The sequence below is a fragment of the Mustela putorius genome, unplaced genomic scaffold, assembly GCF_011764305.1.
Source record: "Mustela putorius furo isolate JIRA1106 unplaced genomic scaffold, ASM1176430v1.1 tig00003987_pilon_pilon_pilon, whole genome shotgun sequence".
Lineage (NCBI taxonomy): Eukaryota > Metazoa > Chordata > Mammalia > Carnivora > Mustelidae > Mustela > Mustela putorius.
In genome coordinates, this window is record NW_025422126.1 from 15,917,238 (window position 1) to 15,939,942 (window position 22,705).

Genomic DNA, 22,705 nt, shown 5'->3' on the forward strand with positions numbered 1-22,705 from the left:
ATATGTTACAATGACATGAAGGAATGCCTGCAATTGATTCTTAGAATTTGGAGCTATGAGACTAGTTATATATAATGACAGCACCTGCCTTGGAACTTCCTAAAATCTCCCAACTACTCTTTTCTAGTCACCTCTCTTCCACCTCCTCATATGTATCGAACAGAATGTTCAGAATGTGGCTAAGTGTCTATTTAGGGTACACAGCTGACTTTTAACATGCTGCTTTAAACACAAATTTAAATTTGTATCGCCTTAAAAGTTGTTTCTCTGGTGAATAAAAGCAGTTTCATCATCTTTTTTTTTTTTTTTAAGATTTATTTATTTATTTATTTGACAGACAGAGATCACAAGTAGGCAGAGAGGCAGGCAGAGAGAGAGAGAGAGAGAGAGAGAGAGAGAGAGGGAAGCAGGCTTCCTGCGGAGCAGGGAACCCGATGAGGGGCTCGATCCCAGGACCCTGAGATCAGGACCCGAGCCGAAGGCAGCAGCCCAAACCACTGAGCCACCCAGGCGCCCCAGTTTCATCATCTTTTAAGGGGTGTTCAGAATCTTTTCACGGGGTTGAAAATTGTTAATTTCAGGTTACTATATATTCATAAGATTCTATATATTCATAAGATTTCCTTGTGTAACTCTGGAATGAAATTTTACCTTTTTACAGATTTTTATACCACAACTAAAGGCAATTTAGTTTTCATTTTCTACTTGTCATTTATCTCCAGGCTAACAATGAAGTGAAACCCTTAAGAATGGGACAGAGGGTATGTATGGATTTAAGACGATCTAAAACTGTACTATTCACAGTTCAAAAAAGAAAAAAAAAAAAGATAGCTACTGAGAATGATAACCATCCTCTCTCCTAAACAAAGAGGGAAAGATATAAGTACATACATATTAGTAAGTGTAAGAGATGTTATCCTATAGCCAACTCTCTGAATTAATAAACAAAACATGGGGGGAAAATGTGATAAATGATGTTAGACTGCTTGAGTATCACACTATAATAATGATGGAAAACAACACACTAAAAAAAAAAAAAAAAAAAAAAAAAAAAATCCAAAAATAAAAACACCAACCCACAACTTCAAAGGAAATCTTCTTTCTTAAAAACTTGGATTAAATAAAATTAGGGATACTAATTTTTAAATGTCACTATATTATTGTTATTTAGTTTATTTTAAAAATTGATAATAAAATCCAAAATAATTATTGCAGCGCCTTAAAAATAATTAATGAATATGTAAAAAATACTTAGGCAGTATAAACATTAATTGGAAAGAAAGGTTAAATGGTACTTTACCAACAAACATTTCATGAGTAGGTGTCCTAGTAGTAAAAGTGGATACATCTGAAGAAATGGGAAGGTGAACATCACCACTACTTTTTGTGAGGAAAGGATTTAAGCTTGGAATGGCATCATCAACAGCATCTACAGTAGCAGAGAAAGGATCTGTGTAGTCCAAGTGCATTACAGCAAAATGAAGAAAGGAAGTAAATTAATTAGTATTGTAATTAGTCAAAAGATGCAAAGTGAAAAGTAGCAGCTATATTATTGTTTATTAATCTTAAGTGCAAAATACCTAATCATCGTCATCAAGATGGAAGAACTACATTTAATATCTTTTAAAATGAATCCTACGAAGAAAACATTAATGTGTCCAATTAACATCTGTAGCATACTAAGGACAGATCTGCTCTCTAACATCAGGAAGCCAATAGGTGAAAAAGAAAATAACCAAAATGCATCGATAAAAGAACCACCAACCCTGGACCGTGTTCCCCACCCTATATGGGAATGTATTGGCTTTCATGGCATACCTATGCTTATTCAAGTGAAAGATATAAACAACCAGTGTAGTACGTGTGTGGCGTAAGTAAAATATCAAAAAACAAAGAAAATTAGGGGTAAAGGGCTATTTATAACATGTGGGGTAAGTCTTAAATAGGTTCAGAGGTAGAAATTTAAAAAAATAAAGATGAAGAAAAGGTCTCATGATTTAGAAACAGGAAAGGAATTTTAGAAAAATTAAGAACAGAGACAAAAGAATGGTGGCCATTTCATAGACTGGGAACCACAATGAAGGTCCAGTTAAGAGTTCTAAAGCGAAATCATTAAGGCTTTAAATGATTTACTAAAGTAGTAACAAAAGTACTATTCCATATTAGGATGGTACCAAATGTGTATTATTATCAAATCCTACTTTTAAAGTTATTTTAGAATCAGGTATTTACTATACTTATACCTCATTCAAGATAATCACCATTCTAATGACTAAAAACCACTCATCATTAGCAGCAAAACCCTCCTAACCTTTACATTCTATACTTTTAACCAGAAGCCTATTCTTGTCTCCTATAGTTCGTGATGCTCACTTAAGAATATGATATTAAGCACTGTATTTTACTCTAAAACTGTATGATAGAACAGTAAGAACACAAAAATAGCCTAAAAATAGCCAGCTCATTCATTACAAATACATTTTTCCCTAAAGTCAATAAATTCAAAGCAGGTGCTCCACAAATCCTAAAACTATTTAAAAAAGGAAATAGCAAGAAAATATTGAGGTCACTGGCTCATACAGAATCATTTTTTAAAACTTTAATTTTTTTTTTTAATCACACAGGACTTTTTCTATCAAGTATTCCTACAGAACATCAATTTACACCCAAAAATAAAATCCTACAAATGTATCAAAATTCACTGATACAGTACTCAAACTAAAACAATCATGTTCAACACCTTTCCCATCTCCCACTCCTTAATAAATGGAATGACGGGGGAAAAGAATCCAAAAAAGTAATTAAGAAATAAGAAGTAGAAAACAGATAACAAGAAAAAGGTTTTCTGTCCTAAAAAAAACCTATAATGATGACCACTCTAACTGCTTTCTGCATAAAGAAGGGGATGCACTGTTTAGAGTTCATCAATTGTTCAAAGTACTATTTTAAAATACTGAATAGTGGCATGAGGTTTTTAAAGTACTTCATACATGGTCGGACCCAAAACATCTCTAGTTTTTCATGCAAAAGAGCCATGAGAGAAGTCATTCGAAAAAATACATTCTATTACAGATCTATTAGTTTATGAGAAAAGACACGTTTGGGAAAAGACATTAGTTATCTGCTGCTCTGATGAATGATGGAGTTTTACCTAAGTATTTATTATCAATCATTTTCTATTATATGAAACATCTTAGAGAAGAATACGCAGAAACAAGCAAGTGTGACTGTATTTAGGTCGACTAGACAGTAAGAAAAAACAGTCCTTAATCTACTTGACAGAATTATTAGATAATATAGATGATGTTAATCTGTTAGTGGATACTGTACTACTAATAATAAAAACAAATCCATTACGATTAAAAGAAAGTAACATTCCAGCTACCCCTACTTAAACTTTATTCACTAGACAGGTGAATGAAAAATAAATAAATAAGTATTTTATTTTAAAAAATATTTTTTCCCATTATTCCTATATTAGTTACTAGAAAAGTTTTTTTATGTTACAACAGTCAAAGAAAAATAATCCCCAAATATTGAGGATTAATATAGCAGACATATTATAATGCTGAGGTCCTAAATACTGGATACCTATATTGACACAAATAAGTTTTCCCTAAAGCATTGTGTTTCATGCCAGTGGAGAGTAAAGCAAATTTAACTTCAGAATGGTAATTCTTTTTTGCCTGAATTAAATTCTAAAATCTAGCTTAAGACATACATCAGTGTACTGAGCTGATAATATTGTTCATTTTTAGATTTGATATAACACAAAGTTTTAAAGGTGATATAAACTTAAATCTTCTCACATATTAGTATTCAACATGAAGTGCCTATTCAGACTCCAGACCATTTCTTGAAAAATCAAAGGCTCATTAATAATGCAATGAGGGGTACAGAAGAGCTTGTGTTCTGTCTTTCATGTTCATTTTTAGGTGGACTCTTAAATGCCTTTTAAATAAACAGTCAATCCTTACTTCCTTTTAATTTAGCATCACTAACTACCTGTGATTGGGAATACACAGCATCTCTGTGGTGCTTTATGGTAAGAACTAAATTAATGCCAAATCTGTTTTAAAAAGTACTAACTCTGCTATTAAAAACCATTTTAGCAAATGAAAGCAAGACAAACACAGAATAAAATTTTAGGATTATCAAAAAATCATACCTTTGCTATAAAAGCAGCATGATGTTAAAATGTTACATATTTCAAATGTTTAGGTAAATGGTTAATTTCAAAAAACTTTACTGTTATGATCAAAACCTTTTACTTATATGATTTATTTACTCATCTCAATCTAACTTTAATTTCAAAAATAAAGTAAAAAATCTTAATCTGAATGTCCTGGATATAAAAAATATACTGACTGATTTAGGAAGTATTCAAAGTTCTTGACTCAAAACACTCTTCAGGTAGCCAATTATGCAGAAGTCAAAACTCTGAAATTATCATCGGCTCAGAAATCAATTATCTTTATATCAAAGTCAAGACAAGATTTAATTCTTTTTTCGTTTTTAAAGATTTTATTTATTTATTTTACAGACAGAGACCACAAGTGGGTAGAGAGGCAGGCAGAGAGAGAGGAGGAAGCAGATTCCCCGCTGAGGGGAGAGCCCGATGTGGGGCTCGATCCCAGGACTCTGAGATCATGACCTGAGCCGAAGGCAGAGGCTTAACCCACTGAGCCACCCAGGTGCCCCAAGACAAGATATAATTCTTAAGTTGAGAGGTTCAAAGTAAACATTACTGTCCTTTCCTCATATATAATGATAAGCTTTTGGAAAAATAATGGTCAACTGCTATAGCCTCTGTTCCCACCATTCTTGATTTGTATTTTTAGTACTTTTAATGGTCTCACTTGTACATAACAAGCCTAATGCTAAAATATAAAGGACTTTTTGATGGAAATAGTAGCAAGAGAAAAATAACCTAGAACAGGAAAATAAGACATAATTAAGTATGTTCCTACATACAATATTTGCCCACAGACTGCTGTGAAAGGACTTCTTTTAACAGGACATTAAACAACTTCTACAGGCTGAAATTTCGTGAAATTATTCTCCCACAGAAACAGTCTATCTGCCTTCATATGAGTTCAATAATCTCAAACCAAAACTTTTTAATTTGTTAATTATTAGAATTAACTATATATAGTATCCAAATAAAATAATTTCATAGTTAGTTTCTTTGAAATGTATTAGTTCTCACTAAGACTTCTGTAAAATTTCTCATCTATTTAGGAAATAACTACTTGTTTTTGTTCTTTTTTTGTGTGAAGTGGGGAGCAAGCTAAAACTGCTTACATGGTCATGTCAATTCTACTAAACTTCTAAAACAATTCACAGTAAGCAGAAAATAAACACGTAAATTTTGCCAGATTAAAAATCCTAAAATTAGGACATATCATTAGGATCTTAAAAAAATACTTTCTAAATTTGTTATGTTTCACTCAGATAAAAAAATTCTAAAATATTTATTGACTTTAAACTAGCTTATCAGTTTTATGAATTAACCCTGAGAACTTAAGATTTAGCTAAATTAAACTAATCTTCTAAGTCTTTTTGTTTTTAATCAAGTCATGACTCATAAGATTAGCCTAGAAATCTAGTATTTTAGCGTTTTACTATTTCTGTTACCTGGCATATCCTGAACCAGAAATAACCTGTCCAGAAAAAAAGAAAACATCCACTCATTCAACAAACTTATTAAAAATCAGTATCCTAGGCAATGATAATATAGCACTGAACAAAATAAATAAAAACTCCTGCCTTCAGAGACTGCACTCTATTACACTACACAGAGCCTCAAGAATTAACTATAAAAAATGAAAAAAAGTTCTTAAAACTCTAATCATTAAAATATAGAGGGAACAAGTCTAATTCATACTAACATAAAAATTCTCGAGAATAATTAATTGTATCTTGCTATGAGAAGTAAGCTGATCAATTCAGATTTTACATGTGAACCAATAAAACTTTAAGGTAGCCTGCCATTCCCTATTCTATAGACCGTATCCTTGCTCAGAATATCTCCCCTTTTACTCGCAAATAATTTTTGAGTGTTCATAAAATAATACTTATATAACAGAAGCATCACAACCAACCAAATGAAATAATTTGAAAGCATACTATATGTCTATGCAAAACTTCTTAAAAATTGACATGGACTAGGTTCAATCCCTCAAAGATGCCAGGTCAATGATCATGATATAGTCACCCTAAGATCAATAACTACTACAGGGCAGCAAACATTCCTTGTTACTATTAGGGGAAAATTCTTTGAGTACCAAAATCTTATAGGTCTCAACTAACTACAAGTTTTAAATGCAAGTAACATAAAGATTGTCATGACAGTCCCAGTCAGAACATAGTTTACTACTTGATAACACCATGTGAATTTTATTAGAACCTTATCAGATATTTACATGACAGAAGTTTTCTTTCTCCCGTAAGTCACTTTTTTCCCTATGCCAAAAACAAAAAAACCCTTAGGCATTTTCTGATTATGGAACAGTTACTCAACACTGAAAGAATGATTTCATACTTCAACATACACTGGGACCTTCCTCTTCACCTTTATTAAAACTTTTCATAATTTAATTGAACAGAAATTCCAAAATTACATTTACAAATACATGAAAATGTCTTCAAGGAACAAAATGACCTCAATGCCATGGTAATATTTTTGAAATTCTCACTTATCAAGTGTAACCAAAAACTACACAAATAAGTAAAACACTACAGAATGGGAAAGGGAGTGGCCTATACAACATAAAAAGCAGAATTCATTAATGCTTACCTCCCCATGTACTTGCTACCTGAGAAGCAGTTGACATAGGAAGTACAGATGGGTGAAAAGTTGGCTGTTGTAAATCAAGCAGATCATTTGGTAGCTTTGATGTGCTAGGAAAATATTTTGAAAAGATGAGTTATTTATTTATTAGGTAAATGTTGCTCTATCAGCCTCTCCCTTTCTCCTGCCCAGTAAATAAAAAACATTAAAAGTGAAAAAAGGCCAAGTAATGTAAACCTCAAAAGAAGGAACACTTTCAGTAAGGTAATAGTTGCATATCCTTTATATATTTAACAGCAAGTTTTTACTTATAACAGTGTATTTCTAAGGAGGTTTGGGAAAAAAATTCACATACCATATTTTAAGTTTATATAGGATTCAAATAATTATAGCCCTTCTGGAAAGGATTAGTGACTTCCCCAGGAAAATACTGATTTCTTTACTGAAATGAAGCTAAACAACACGATTCTGAAATATGAAATATCCTGGCAATTTTAATTTTTGTAAGGAAATTTGTTTTCTTACTTTTAATCTTCGATTAACACCTTTAGCGAAGTAAAAATACCTGTTAACTTCCTTCTATTGCTTCAATATCCAAATATACCAACAATATAGGAAAAAATTATGCATTCATACATGATATAAACTTACAACAGAGTCAACCTATTAAACAACTCTGAGGCACTGTTTACACAATATATAAGACTTTTATGTGATTAAGGAGTAACAACTCAAACAAAGATCCTAGAGTTTCCATGAACTGAAGCATTGTGTGTACTATAGCACAGATCATTTTTAACTTACTCAAAAACAAAATGCCTTTTAAACATAAAAATTAGTTTTGACAGGTAAGGAAAAATACAAACGCATTTAATGCCTTGAGAAAAAAAGAACAGAACAGGCAATAAAGCATTCTATAATAGGCTGTAAGACTTGCTCTCAGTTACAATTAAAAAGATAAAAACTTTGAGTGTATTAACTGAAATAAAACATAGTCAAATTAGTTCTTTATCTAATAATTTGTTTAATTCTCAAACATTCAAAATCTTTTCCATTTATCTCTCCTAAGACAGACTTCTTTCCAAGGTCTCCAAGTAGGGACACTTCATGTTATTTAAGAAGGATTCTAAACACGTAGCACATAAATTAAAAAACAAAATTAACAGGGCGCCTGGGTGGCTCAGTGGGTTAAAGCCTCTGCCTTCAGCTCAGGTCATGATCTCAGGGTCCTGTGATAGAGCATCGGGCTCTCTGTTCAGCAGGGAGCCTGCTTCCCTCTCACTCTCTCTGCCTGCCTCTCTGCCTACTTGTGATCTCTCTCTGTCAAATAAATAAATAAAATCTTTAAAAAACAAAACAAAACAAACAAAACAAAAAATATAAAGCTGGGGAAAAAAAACCCAACAACAATTCAACAAGCATCTATTAAGACTTTAGGGAAGAGGTAGCAACTGAGTAAGTTACACTGAACTATGAGTGGACTCAGTAAATGGGAGGGAAGATGTTATAAGAATGAGTTAATAAACAACAACAACAAAATTAAAGAAAACCCTATCTCTCTCTGTGGAGCATCTACCATGTGCTAGTTAAAAATTGTGCTACATCCTATACTAGTCACCTGGGAGTCTGCTGGAAATGAAAAACCCCTGTAATTACTGAATCAGAAACTCTGGGGGTGAAACTCAAAAATACATGGCTTCAGAAACTCTCCAGGTGATTCTGATGCTTACTGAAAATTGAGAACCACTGATCTGTACCATACATCTTATTTGGAGACAGAGATAGAGATAGCGATAGAAAGAAAACAAAAAGAAAGGAAAAGAAAAAGAGAGAAGGAATGAAAGAAGAGAAGAACAAACAGAGCAAGGATTCAAACCAAAATCTGACTTCCAAACTTAAGACTTTAAATCACTCCGAGGTAAAAGACAGGACAAACTTAGAAAAAGCCAATTAATCCTAATTCGCCTGGAAACATTAACTTCCACTGTTCAGTAGCTTTAATTACACAACAAGACTACTGAAGTTAGTCTAGTAGGCTTTAATTGCCACAGAAACCTGACAACTCTAAACCCTTACTATGTTCCAGATCACTGAGTTTAACACCTGGGAACAGACATCAAAGACAATTTAATTTAATATCCAATGAAAGAATACTGTGAAATAGATTACACATCCATGTACATAAATGAAACAGCTGCACAGAGATAACCTACTACATTCCAATTAGTATGAATTTGTAATTCAGCCATCTTTCATCTCCTAAATATGCAAAACATAAACTCTTAATTATACCACTATCACCATCTAGTATCATCTCCTTTGTGTGAATTTATGAACACAAAATCACAAATTAAACTAAATCTGAAAAGTTTTGTAACATTTCTATGAGAAGTCTACCTTTAGATCTAAATATTCAAAGGTAATCTTTATCTCTTCCACATACCTGTTAGAAGAACTAGGAGTAGAAAAGATGTCAATGGCTGGTGCAGTCATTATACCCCCTGCTGAGGAGGACACAGGAGAGGCTGCAGTTGTTAAAGAGCTATGAGGTTTCTTTGCAAGTTCTTTTAGGCGCTGTTCCTGTTGAGAAAAGAAACTAGCATAAAGAATCCAGAAAGCAGATTTTTGTTTTAAGGCCTTGGGAAAAAAAGCATTATCTAATTTTGTTCTGAAAGCAGAAAGGTATTCTGTTTTATCAGCCATTCAATGTCAGGATGAAAAATCCGACTACAGAGTTTCACTCCATCTGGATAACTATACATGAAATACTGTTAGTCTATTTAGAGGTTTTTCCCAATACAGAGAATGCAAACACCTACCTTTAAAGCTTTTAAACGAGCCTGTTCTTCCTCTAATGCTGCCTGCTTTTCCCTCTCATCCACTTTGGTTAGAGACAGGCCAGTACTTGCCAAGGAAGAAACTGCATTGGAAAGTGTTGTCGCCCTAGAGTAATTGGACAAAGGTAATTTGGCTTTTTGCAACATAGTTATGAAATGGTCTGGAAACATGGCCATGGATAAGCACTATAATTATGGACTTACCTTATGGAGTAAAAATCAGTACTTCAGATGAAATATTCTACCCACAGAATTATTAGCAATTAGCTAATTTATACAAACATTCACTGCTTTTTTTTTAACAGTTAGACTTTGGAAAGGGTTCACAGTAACATTAAGGGACACTGCTTTTTCCAAGTCTCAAGGCAGGGAACCAATGCAATTAGGAAAGAGCTCCTGTGCTCCCAGGAAAGGCCTTACGGGTAAAATGTATTAACTTTCTCATAGGAAATTAACTCTGCTAATTTACAGCCTAGATTCTGGCAGTACTACTATAGGAACACTAAAACATGAGTACCAGTAACAAATAATGGTGACTAGATGTTTCCCATGTAATAACACCCAAAGATGTCGTTCCCAGGGGACCACAAGTTCCTTTAAAGGAAGATCAATTTTATTTCAGTCGTTAGTCCACCTGGCACTTCCTTTCTATGTGCTAGTCTTTTGCCAAGCCAGAATTTCCTTTTCAAACATGTCACACATGTAGAATGCATCATCTGTCACTGGCAAATACACAGCAGATCAACTCGTTTTCCTTATGTATCAAAACCTTATCCATACCACAGACCCCAACAATATTAAATTCCCAAATGTCTATTTTAAGCACCATTAACCCATGTAGTAAAGAATTCTAACCTGCAGAACTACTACTCAGTAACCTTTACTCATTTTCCTTTTATCACACACCAATCATTAATCTCTATTCTAAGCATGTAAGTGGCAAAACTATTCCAATATTATGTAAAATCAACTTTATAAAGATACAATTTAGAAGGGAAGAGTAATACAGTTGTGACAGAAATGCAAGAAACCCAGCAAATTTTATGATAAAAAAGTATGAGGTTAAATCAATATACACCTGAACTATCTGACTTTATTTTTCATTATTTTCTCAAGTAAGTGAGCCATATAATTTGGCTTATGCTTCTAAAAACCTACAGAAAATTCAAAGAACAAATCTGTATTAAAAAGTACTAAAATCCAGTAATAACATTTTCCTTTAAAAATTAAATTTTGGGGGTCCCTGGGTGGCTCAGTGCGTTAAAGCCTCTGCCTTTGGCTCAGGTCTTGATCCCAGGGTTCTGGGATCAAGGCCCACTTCGGGCTCTCTGCTCAGGACGAAGCCTGCTTCCCCCTCTCTCTCTGCCTGTCTCTCTGCCTACTTGTGATCTCTGTCAAATAAATAAAAATCTTTTTTTAAAAAATTAAATTTTGTTGCCCCCCCCAAAAATAATTCTGAAATAATCAAAAAGTCTAAAGAAAAAGAAGGTTCTCATTATAAATATTTTACACAAACTTTTCTCATGCTATTAAAAGAAAATCATCATAATAAAAAACGAGAATTACTCAAGTCACTATCCAATATAAAACTCATGTTACACAGTCAGTATTAGATGATCTGTGCTATTTTCAATGGTTAACTGGTTTCAGTCTTAGAAATCAGCTCAAAGACCAACAGACTGTTTAAATATGTCAATCAACTGGCATTAGAGAAAGATGATGAAATCTGATATCAGACATCATAGGTTTGAGTCCCAGAATTACTATTGCATAAATTTCACTGGCCTACAGTGGAGGTTAATCAAATTTGTAAAAAGGCATTTGAAAATTACTAGACACCACATGTCTAGTTTATAACCACTTTTTTAAAAAGTTTTGTTTTTAAATTTATTGCTCATTTTTTAAAATTTCATTTAAGTAATCTCTACACCCCACGTGGGGCTCAAACTCACAACCCCAAAATCAAGAGTCCCATGCTCTTCTGACTGAGCCAGCCAGGTGCCCCAAAATACTATCACCTTTAAGAGAAATACTGACCCTATGAATACCACTGCAAACCATGTAGTCAGTTTTATCATCTTAAGAGATACTGCCATCTATTGAAGATCAGGAACTATTCCAAAAATTTACATGTATTAATGCATTTAATCCTTAGCAACTCTATGAGGTGAGATGCTATTAAGCACATTTTATAAATGATTAATCAAGATAAGGGGAAGTTAAGTAACATGGAATTTAAGCGGGATTCATCAACTTTCTCAGAAACATCACTCCTGCTCTTTGCCCTAGGAAGAATAATGTACCTGCTTGCAGCTGTAGAATCTTTGATTTTCTTTCCTTCCAAGGAAGCTAAATGTTGTTCCAAAGCATCAAGAAGACTGCTTGGGGCCTAAAATTGTACAGATATTAAGATTTTCATGATCATTAGGCCACTGGTCAAAAAAAAAAAAAATTAAGTATTATCTAACATAGGAGAGTAACAAATAAGTATATTCCTCACAAACTAATGAACAGTAGAGTTATTTTTATTATATAAGCATAACCTAGTAAGAGGTATTAATAAATGTAATCAAAAATATAAAAACTGAGACTACGTAAACATGAAACATTAAGAGAGGTTCCTGCAAGTAATTACTTTTTTAAATATTTATTTGAATTTTAAATAAAAACATACTCCTAAAAGCTAAACATATTGTTGGGCCCATTCCCTATAATTAATAAATACTTGTTGAGTAATTCAAAGTGTGCAAACATTATCTTCGAACAGTTACTGATAAATGAAACTACAGAACAGCATCAAGAAAATGCCAATTAAAAATCACAATGAGATGTAATTTTTTACCCACTAGAATGTCTAAGGTTAAAGACTAGCAACATGGAACACTGGTGAAAATATGGAACAAATGAAACTCTTACATGTTGGTTGGAATTCATCCACCTTGAAAAAGGATCTGAAATTTTTTTATGATATGAAATATACACCTAGCTTAACTACCCAATTCCATCCCTAATTATCTACCAAAAAAACATAAATATCTCCACATGAAAACACTTGCTCAAGAATGTTTTAGTAGCTTTATTAACAACAGTAAAAAATTACAAATAATCCCACAGTCCATCATCTGGAAAATGGACAAACAAAATTGTGAAGTGGCACAGTGAAATACTAGTCAGCAATTAAGAGGAATAAATTAATGGTACACTCAAGACATGACAGAACTCCAAACACTATGATGAGCAAAAGAAGGCAGATACAAGAAAAATACTTGCAAGATTCTATTTATATTAAATTTAAGATGTCAAAAAATTATGCTATTAGAAATCAAAACAGTGATTTATGGAGAGGGCTAGGTAGTGACCAGAGGGGGACCTGAGAACTGGGGTGATGGAATTGGAATTGATTTTTATATTGAACAGTGTGCTGATAACGCAAATGTTTACAGTTTATCAAATTCCAGTCAAACAGATATTTAGCTTAATTTTATTTTAAAAAACAAAGACTGGCCTTTAAAGGCTATATAGCAAATCTTAACTTAATTTGAAGAGCTAATTACTTTCAAAAGGAAACCTTTTCAGTGAGCTGAAAAGGAACAGTTCACTACCTTTCAGTGAAGCAAATGCATCAGTGGTATTTACTCGCCCCAAGTAATCTTTAGGATTTGAGATAAAGAGTTACTGGATTACAGGAATCTCAATCTCTCTACCAATTACGACATGCACAATTTCCTTCATTCTGCATTTCCTCTCCATATATAAGACCCTACCTTAGTACAAGAAAGACATAGTAGAAGACCAATTAAAACCAAAAATACTGGATTATAACATTAACTATGTTGAACTGAGTACATATGTACACCACTCCCTAATCTCAACAAAATGTCTAAGACTCCCAGGAGCTCTTGTCAGAGATGAAAATGCTGAAAGTGATTAACATTTAAAAAGCTATTACAGCACAACAGACACCATGCTAACTACCTTGTATGTAATTACTTAGTCCATGAGGAAAACACTAGTATTATATCCATTTTACAAATGAACAACCCGAGACAGTGAAATTTAAGTATCTTGCCCTAAGATCACATATAGTCTAAGGTACACCTGAGCTGAACGTTTAGATATTTAACTACTAGGCTACAGAATCCTAAATTAAAACTGGGCTTTGAACTGGAAATTAAAGGGAATAAACTAAAGGAATGGTATAGCAATGGCTAGCTCCACCAACATAAGAGATGAAGAGATCAAAATGCTAGCACAACAGTAGGCAATGTATCATGTTAAAATCTGCCAAGAAAATTACTCTGATCTCCTTGACAGCAGGAGCTGCCTATTGTTCATCTTTGTACCCTTCACACCTAGCAATACAGGGAAAGACAGGAGACAGTGAAATGATATTATAGCAATATATTTACCTGTGAAAGGTCTGGTATATCACCTCTGTCAATTCCGACTTGCTGCAAGAAGCAGAAGCATTTTATTTAATAAACAAAATTATAGTAAATATTAAAAATTTAGAAAATGAAATTTACAGATAGTACTGTGAACAATATTCTAGATAGATAATCTTTAAAATTAGAAGACTAATTAATATCCAGAGGTATCATTCAATATTCCTAAGGGCTTAGATGTTCTTTAATGGCTCTGAGAGTTATAAACGGAGAACTAGAGCTGAAATTCAGTAAGACTATTAAGTTACCATCTCCATCTCTTCTGAGCACCTATGTAAGCTATGCTGTCACAATCTGCAAGCCCAAAGACAGTCTAATGAAAGAATATTTTATTTCTCACATCATATGGAGCAGATGGGTCTATTTCATCTCAGACCAGAACAACTGTAGGTAAATAAAGGCTTAAAATTAAAGTCAATAACTACAACTATCAAATGCAAAGAAGGGAAAAGTCAACAAATTAAAACATTTAAGAATTTATCTTAAAACATTAAGAATTTACTGGAAACATAGTAAATACAGTACCTTTTTTTTTTTTTAAAGATTTTATTTATTTGTCAGAAAGAGAGAGAGGGAGAGAGAGAGTCCGCACAAGCAGGGGGAGTGGCAGGCAGAGGCAGAGGGAGAGGCTGGCTCCCCGCCGAGCAAGGATCCTGATGTGGACCAGATCCCAGAACCCAGGGATCATGACCTGAGCTGAAGGCAAGCGCTTAACCAACTGAGCCACCCTGGGGTCCCAAACACTACCTTCTTCTTATTTTAGTATATGACTGACCCAAAAGAAATGGGGGGGGGGAATACACTGATTTCTCCTTGAGAGATACTTTAAATCCAATACAAACTTCAGTGGACTTCATAAAAGAGCTAATGTAAAGCTATTTTCTTCAAAGGTCTCATTGTCCTGTTTTATTCTATTTCATCTGCTACAGAATGAAATATCACTATGGTAATAGAGCTAGACTCACCAACTTGCTAGTTCCACATTAACTACTCTGATATAACTGATGAGTTATAGCCCAGTCATCATCCAAAATTATCCTAGCAAGCAAGACATCTCTACTGGTGATGGGTAGACAGTACAAAGGGAAAACAAACAAAAACTTTCAAAGCTGCCGCTGTGCAAGCTCTGTGCAATGCCTGTTAAGAATTACCACAACATAAATGCCTTCTGTGACGATACCAGAAAATTATTTTTTTAAAAATAGGGTTTTATTAGCTTCTTACTATCTTTATTATGGTTTCTGGCAAAAGATAAATTCCTCAGTAAGATGTTTCGGACAGTTTAAACAACTTAAAATATTTTTGTCTAAACTAACTAAATCCTTCCTTTATTTGCCAAAATTAATGAACTACACTTTTCAAACACCATTTAGCTACCTGTAAAAATCCTTTGTACACATCAATACAGAAAAAAAAAATCACTTGGGCCAAGAGTTCTCAAAATAGGACATCTGCTGGATTCTGAACTGAAGGTTATAGATTACTTTCTTTTCATTGGAAAAGACAAATGTATAATATAAAATTCCTATAAAATATATATTAGATTAATTATCCTTAAAAGACCACTACTGACATTCATTTGCATTCCAATAAGTGCTTTCTCAAGGTGGCAGCGAATAAAAATAATAGTAAATGTCTTCAGGACACAAATTAGAAGTCAGATACTGTTCTGAGCAATTTTACAACAACCCAGTGAGGTAAGTACTACTGAAAACCCCTTTTACAGATGAGGAAATCATGGGATACCAAGATTAACACCTGCATCAAGATGGTATGGCTGAAATCAGGGTTCAAACTTGGACATAAGCACCAAAGTTTATAACACCTATTGCAGAATTAAAACCACACTAGGGAAAAAACGTTTTCTGGGTGTCGTGAATAAAAAATGCAGAGAGGTTATCAGTTGATGGTTAAGAACAATTTCTATAGACTGATACAGAAATGTTATGAATTATCTTAAAGTTTATCATTCGTAATGAGCTTACTAAAAAATTAAAATGTTGGCTCAGGCTAACATTCTTTTAAAATATTCTGTGTTTTCTTACAGGGGAAAAAAAACCTCTTGAGGAAAATTTTCTATTAAACTGTATTTACCATTAATACATTAGACTGAGGAATGAAAAAAAAAAAGAACAATTTTAAGTAAAGTAGTATAACACTATTCTAGAAATCCAGAAAATTATTTTTTAAATAGATCTATAAAATTTTCCTACAACTTACATTCATGGTTTTCATAATCAATGATAAACAATATATACACTAAATTCACTTCTGTAAGGGAACAAAACTCTATGAACCATGTGACCCTATCTACAAGTCTCACTGGAGGAAAAAGACTTGAACTCACACTGAATATTCTCTATCACCTACCAGGACAAATACGCTAAAATACATGGCTAATGCCAAACATAAAAATCTCTGCCACCATTATGTGCCACCTACCTGATTTTGCAGAGAAATAAACAATTTAAAAATAGATACCTTTCAATATTGAATATTGAATTAAATATACAGGATACATCTTATTCAATATCACATCATATTCATACCGTAACAAAGGATTCAACAACAGCATATGGATATTATTAAATATATACTTTATCATATTTAAGATGTTTCTTTCATTTGGATAATGCCTTATTTCTTTAAAATCTATACTTAACGACAGTTAAGGACAGTTTACCTCTGCAACTTTGAGAAATTCTGAGATTCTTGTCATCCTAGTCAGGAACTTCTTATAGATGTCGAGACCTTCTTTGCACTGGTTCTTTTTCATATCAAAATATTTTTCTGCCAAAAGTAAATGAAAAACACTTTTCTTCACATCAAAACAGAACACTCAAAAAGGAAAAGGATTAAGTAATAGCCCCAAAGAGATGATATAGGTGTCTCAGAGAACACACTCACCCTACAGGAAAAATATTGTGTTATATTAGCTTAGACATTTAAAGCAAATTAAAACAGAGGTGCTATTATATCAAAACAGAAAAATCATTTGACTTCGCCTGTATTACTAGTTTGTTCTATAAAATTCCTTACCTCACAATTTCCTAAATATAATTTGCATTTTTTGTTAACACGTTATACTTTTCTCCATTTAAAACAGCATTAAGTTCTACTTCCAAATATTCTTACTAGTAACATATTAACAAAGATGGCAACTTTATCATGTCCAAATGTCATCTGGAAAACTTAAACTTACTATATGAACAGCAACAAAGAGCTTCATTTATACCCATCACAGGGTCTTAAGACAGATTCCCAAAACTCTATAGAAAACATTCTATCTTTTTTTTTTAAAAGATTTTATTTATTTATTTGTTTGTTTGTTTTTCCCTCTTTGAAATATATTTTATTTTTTCCCCTTTTTTAAAAATTTATTTATTTTCAGCATAACAGTATTCATTATTCTTGCACCACACCCAGTGCTCCATGTAATCCATGCCCTCCCTAATACCCACCATCTGGCTCCCCCAACCTCCCACCCCCCACCCCTTCAAAACCCTTAGATTGTTTTTCAGAGTCCATAGTCTCTCATGGTTCACCTCCCCTTCCAATTTCCCCCAACTCCCTTCTCCTCTCTAACTCCCCATGTCCTCCATGCTATTTGTTATGCTCCACAAATAAGTGAAACCATATGATAATTGACTCTCTCTGCTTGACTTATTTCACTCAGCATAATCTCTTCCAGTCCCATCCATGTTGCTACAAAAGTTGGGTATTCGTCCTTTCTGAGGGAGGCATAATACTCCATAGTATATAGGGAGATTCAAATTAAAACCTTCTATCTTTTACCTAAGAAACAGTAAGTTCAATTTCCCTATCATCATAAATTAAAACATTCCTAAAGGAAGTAAGTTGTGAATAAGCTCATAAAAAGCAAATTTAAATAATTTTTTTTTTTAAAGGGGAGGGGAGGGAAAACAAGCATAATGGAGTGAACACATTTGATACCTGACACTTGATACTTAGGTACTCTTTAAACTGTTAACTTGTGTACTCCATCCAAGTCCCACAGAAAAAAATGATAATTTCTTGGCAAAATTAACCACATTCTATATATATATATAACTACATTCTGTATATAATGAATATACACATTCTTAAAACGCCTCAAAAGTGAAAGGCATCCCAAAAAATAAATGTCTAATACATTTAAAATGATTATCAATTTTAAAATTAGGCTTAGAACAAACATCTATTTTACAATTAAAATTCTTTATGGAGTAAATTGTGAGGAAGTAGACTTTTCTGGCAGAGAAAAAACACCAACTTAATTTTAAGGGAATTTTATATTTTAAAAAATAGTAAAACTAATAGGAAAAAACCACAGATATATGTAAAAAAACAAAGTTCATCTAGGAGCACCTGGGTGGCTCAGCTGGTTGAGCGGCTGGCTCTTGATTTTGGCCCAGGTCATGATCTCAGGGTCCTGGGATCAAGTTCAGCACAAGGCCTCCTACTTAGTGGGAAGTCTGCTTAGGGATTCTTTGTCTCTCTCCCTCTTCCCCTCCATCCCCTTTCACTCCATTAACCCCTCACACCCGACCCCACTTAGGTATGCACGGCTGTGTGTGCATAAGCGCACACTCACTCTAAAATAAGTAAACCTTTAAAAACATGAATTTCATCCAGTTGAACCTTCTAGTTGTAAAAAGAAGTATTTAATCACTTAACCCATAATCAGGTATAAAAATCTTTTCTCCAAATAAATTGTCATCAATAACCCAACGAGTGGTTAGGCAGCTCGAAGTAACAACTCACACATTATTTATCAACAGGACACAAGATTAAAAAAAATAAAATGTTATTAAACTACAACAGTGTTGGAAGGGCATGGGTGGCTCAGTCTGTTAAGTGTCTGGCTTCAATTCAGGTCATGATCCCAGGGTCCTGAGATCAAGCCTTGCACTGGACTCCCTCAGTGGGGAATCTGCCTCTCCCTCTCCTTCTGTTCCTACCCCTGGCTGTGCTTTCTCTCCCTCTCTCAAATAAACAAATAAAATCTTAAAAGAATAGCAACAACAATAAACTACAGCAATATTTACCCAACAGGTTTATAATTCCTTCATTGTATGCTGCAAACAGTCTAATGGCATCTTTGAACAGGAGCATGAAGGCAGCATTTATTACCCCATTTGTAAGTTCATTACTATTAACCTAAGGGGGGGAAAAAAAAAGATGAGCCAATCTATGTATTAAATGACAAAAACTTCCTTCAAAAACTGCAAATTCAAACATTTAAGTGTATTAGAGAAAAAGACATTTATTTCTTGCAATCAGAGTTACATCCAAATAGCGTAAAAATCTGTCAAGAGTTCAGGCACAAGCAAACAAAAATTCTGTTAACATTCAATTTAATTCAGAAATAAGTCACAAAGAACAAAAGTACCCTATAACTTCTGAAATTCCTAGGCAATCACCAAGCCACAAAGCTAAACTAGGTAGAAGAAATGTATTTTTTTAAATACACCTTTTTCCAATATTATAAACAAACACCTTCACAATGGCTAGGATAGTATTTCTATTTCATATGGGGGAATTAAATGATACACTGACTGTAAACAGTATAGTACCTTACACATAAAGAATATTACTAAATTATGATGTAACAACAACAAAAAACCCCAGCACCTATTTGTCTATCAAAAATGCTAGAAATACCTTTAGTTTCATCTCAAGAAATTAATCAAAAGAATGAACCAATTAACTTGTTTTTAGGTATAGAAAAACATAAGCACAAAGTTGAACAGTAAACAACAAATTGGTAAATACTTGCAAAATCTCTAACAAGGTTGACTTCCATTACAGAGAATCCTAATAATGAAGCAAATGACAGACAATTCACATAATCATGTTGAAAAGACTTCCCTTATCAGGTAAATTAAAATATAATTACGCTATACTAGAACTATCCTTCTTTAGCACCAGACTAGGAGATACCAAAACAAGCTATTACTCAGTGCCAACAAGGATGAAGAAAAACAGGCAGTTGTTGACAAGAGACTGGGCTTAATCCTTTTGTAATGTAACTTGGCAGTATTTATTAAAAATTTAAGTGTTTATGTCCTTTGATCCACCAATCTTTTCTAGGCATTAACCCTACAGAATTAGGTTTATAAATGGATAGGTAACACACACTAACACACAAATAGAATTTAGTGTGTCCCCCGTCTCTGGTTTCTTCCCATTCATTTTCTGAATTTAAAAAAATCAGAAAAACTCCAAATCCCTGTCAAAAGGAACATCAGGCAAATTGTTACATGCAATGAAGGACAATAGAGACACTGAAAAGAACACAGTTCTATAAAAATATTCATAATTCATCAGGTGAAGTAAGTTTCACAGTTGGACCCTCTCTCTAATAAAAAGCAAAATAAAGCTCCATAGTTACCCCAATCCCCTATGTCTTATGTCCCTTATATGTCACTAGAGATAAGCAAACATTTTCTGTAAAGGACCTGAATGTAAATACTTCAGATTTTGCAAATTACACGGTTTCAGTCACAACTACTCAGTTCTGTTATTACATCAAAAAAGCATCCATAAACAATATGTAAGCCAGTGAGCCTGGTTGTATTATAATATTATTATAGAAACTGAATTGAAATTTCATATAATTTTCACCAGTCAAAAATATTTTCTTTAAAATTATTTTCAACCATTTAAAAATGTAAAAATTATTGTTAGCTCACAAGCCATATAAACAGGCAGTAAGCCATAGTTTAATAACCTATTTCAGTCTATGAAGCATCTACAGAATTCATTTATTGTTTATTCAACATGCACTCTATGCACCACATACTCCTGACAATGGAGACATAGTAGAGAAAAAGCAGACCTGGTCCCTGCCCTCAAGAACTTTGAAGACTATCAATTAACAGCACAAGTTAAAGGAAAAATCTATTTGAGTATGAAAGTTTCAAAGTTTCATTCACTAACCTGTACCTATATAAGCTCTAAAATTAAAATGTCTCAAGACAGATGCCCCCCAAAAGAACAGATTTGAAAATGCTAACACCTCACATATCACAAACAAATGACAAGGCTGGTAACTTGGTTTAAATAATGGTCATTGAAATAAAACTTTCAGGGAACACAATGCTTTCAGCAACAGCTACATACATATATCAAGCTGTTTTGTGTGTGTGTGTGTGTGTGTGTGTGTGTGTGTGTGTAACAAGTGTACTTGAACTTCCCTGTATTTGTTAATAACTGATATGCTTTTGGTCCTACAATGCAGACAAAGGTGAAATATTATATTGGCTATTCATAAAGAATATTACCTATTTTTAAAATCTAAAAATCTTTATCAAAAAAATTTTGATTTTCAGATCAATCCTTTCACCTATCACTTTCTTTAGCTAGTATACCTTATAATTCTAGAGCTAGAGAAGCAACACCAAACAAGTCAGAGCAAATCTAAAAAAATCATAAAATTTCAAACTTACGTAGGGTGGGACCACATTTATAGAGAGTCCATAGCCAAGCAGGATATTAATGTGAAAAAATTAAGAGTTTACGAAAACTTGAGAATAAAAACTGTGATCAATAATGTATTTTTTTAGGGGTGCCTGGGTGGCTCAGTGGGTTAAAGCCTCTCCTTCGGCTCAGATCATGATCCCAGGGTCCTGGGATAGAGGCCCTCATTGGGCTCTCCGCTCAGCAGGGAGCCTGCTTCCCTTCCTCTCTCTGCCTGCCTCTCTGCCTACTTGTGATCTCTGTCAAACAAATAATATCTTTTAAAAATAAATAAATGCATAGTTTTTAAATCTTAAATTTTTATAAAAGCATTTGTACAATCAACTTACATTAAAATCAAGAAGGGCATCCATCTGATTTTGAATAATTGGTACAGTTTTTAGGAGTTTTTCTGTGTTCATTGTTCTCATAACACCATCAGCCCTGTTTTTAAATTAAAAAACAAAAAAATCATTATCAAACCTGACATTTCAACAAAAGTCATACAGAGAAAAAACAGGAAACACTGTATGTCCAACATCAAAGAACTTAAAAAAAAAGTGTAAAAACATTAGACATAAAAATCAAAGCTTACATTATACAGCCAGATTTATAGCACATTTTTCACATGAGGAATCATCTGATCCTCACATCACTCATGTGTGTAAAGGGCAGTTCTACAGATTTTTTTTTTAATTGAAAAAGAAAGAAAGAAAGAAAGAAATCATTGGCCTCAAATCACTAAACATTTCGGACATGATGAAGCCAGGAGATGAACTCAAGTCAGAGGAAGCGCTGCTTTATTTAAGAGATTTTATTTATGACTCAAACAGCAAGGACTTATAAGCCATTAAAATATGTGATATTTAAGAGGAATGCTTCTAAATATTCTATTAAAATTTCCCAAAGATTTAAATATTACTTTAGATATTTAGTCTAAAGATATAAGAAATATTAGCAGTGTCAGAAAAAACTAGAATTTTACAAAAGTAGTCCCCAAAACACTAGATAAGAGGTACCTGGGGCTAAGGTACACAATGAACATCAGGCTCCATTTTAAGGGTTGGTGTATGTTTTTCAAATGCTCACCAAAATCCTATAGATAGACTATTCCCATTTTGTTTGATGAAGTTTTAGGTTCCTTGAGATATATGACTGTCTTAAGGTCA

The 22,705-nt window shown here is 33.3% G+C and overlaps 1 protein-coding gene across 13 annotated transcripts in view; it reads right to left on the minus strand.

The window, feature by feature from the left end:
- Positions 1–22,705, minus strand: part of PICALM (phosphatidylinositol binding clathrin assembly protein) — a 114,695-nt gene that overhangs the window by 38,490 nt on the left and 53,500 nt on the right. For 6 of the 13 annotated variants that reach the window (XM_045071353.1, XM_045071354.1, XM_004763526.3 and 3 more), the window contains exons 5-13: positions 21,887–21,980; positions 19,124–19,235; positions 16,759–16,865; positions 14,040–14,081; positions 11,934–12,019; positions 9,613–9,736; positions 9,237–9,373; positions 6,800–6,903; positions 1,301–1,450 (exon numbers count right to left, since the gene is read on the minus strand). In XM_045071353.1, the coding sequence (XP_044927288.1) occupies positions 1,301–1,450; positions 6,800–6,903; positions 9,237–9,373; positions 9,613–9,736; positions 11,934–12,019; positions 14,040–14,081; positions 16,759–16,865; positions 19,124–19,235; positions 21,887–21,980 (956 nt within the window). The remainder of the gene's footprint in view (positions 1–1,300; positions 1,451–6,799; positions 6,904–9,236; positions 9,374–9,612; positions 9,737–11,933; positions 12,020–14,039; positions 14,082–16,758; positions 16,866–19,123; positions 19,236–21,886; positions 21,981–22,705) is intronic. The other 7 variants (XM_004763532.3, XM_004763530.3, XM_004763531.3 and 4 more) reach the window with 2 other exon arrangements.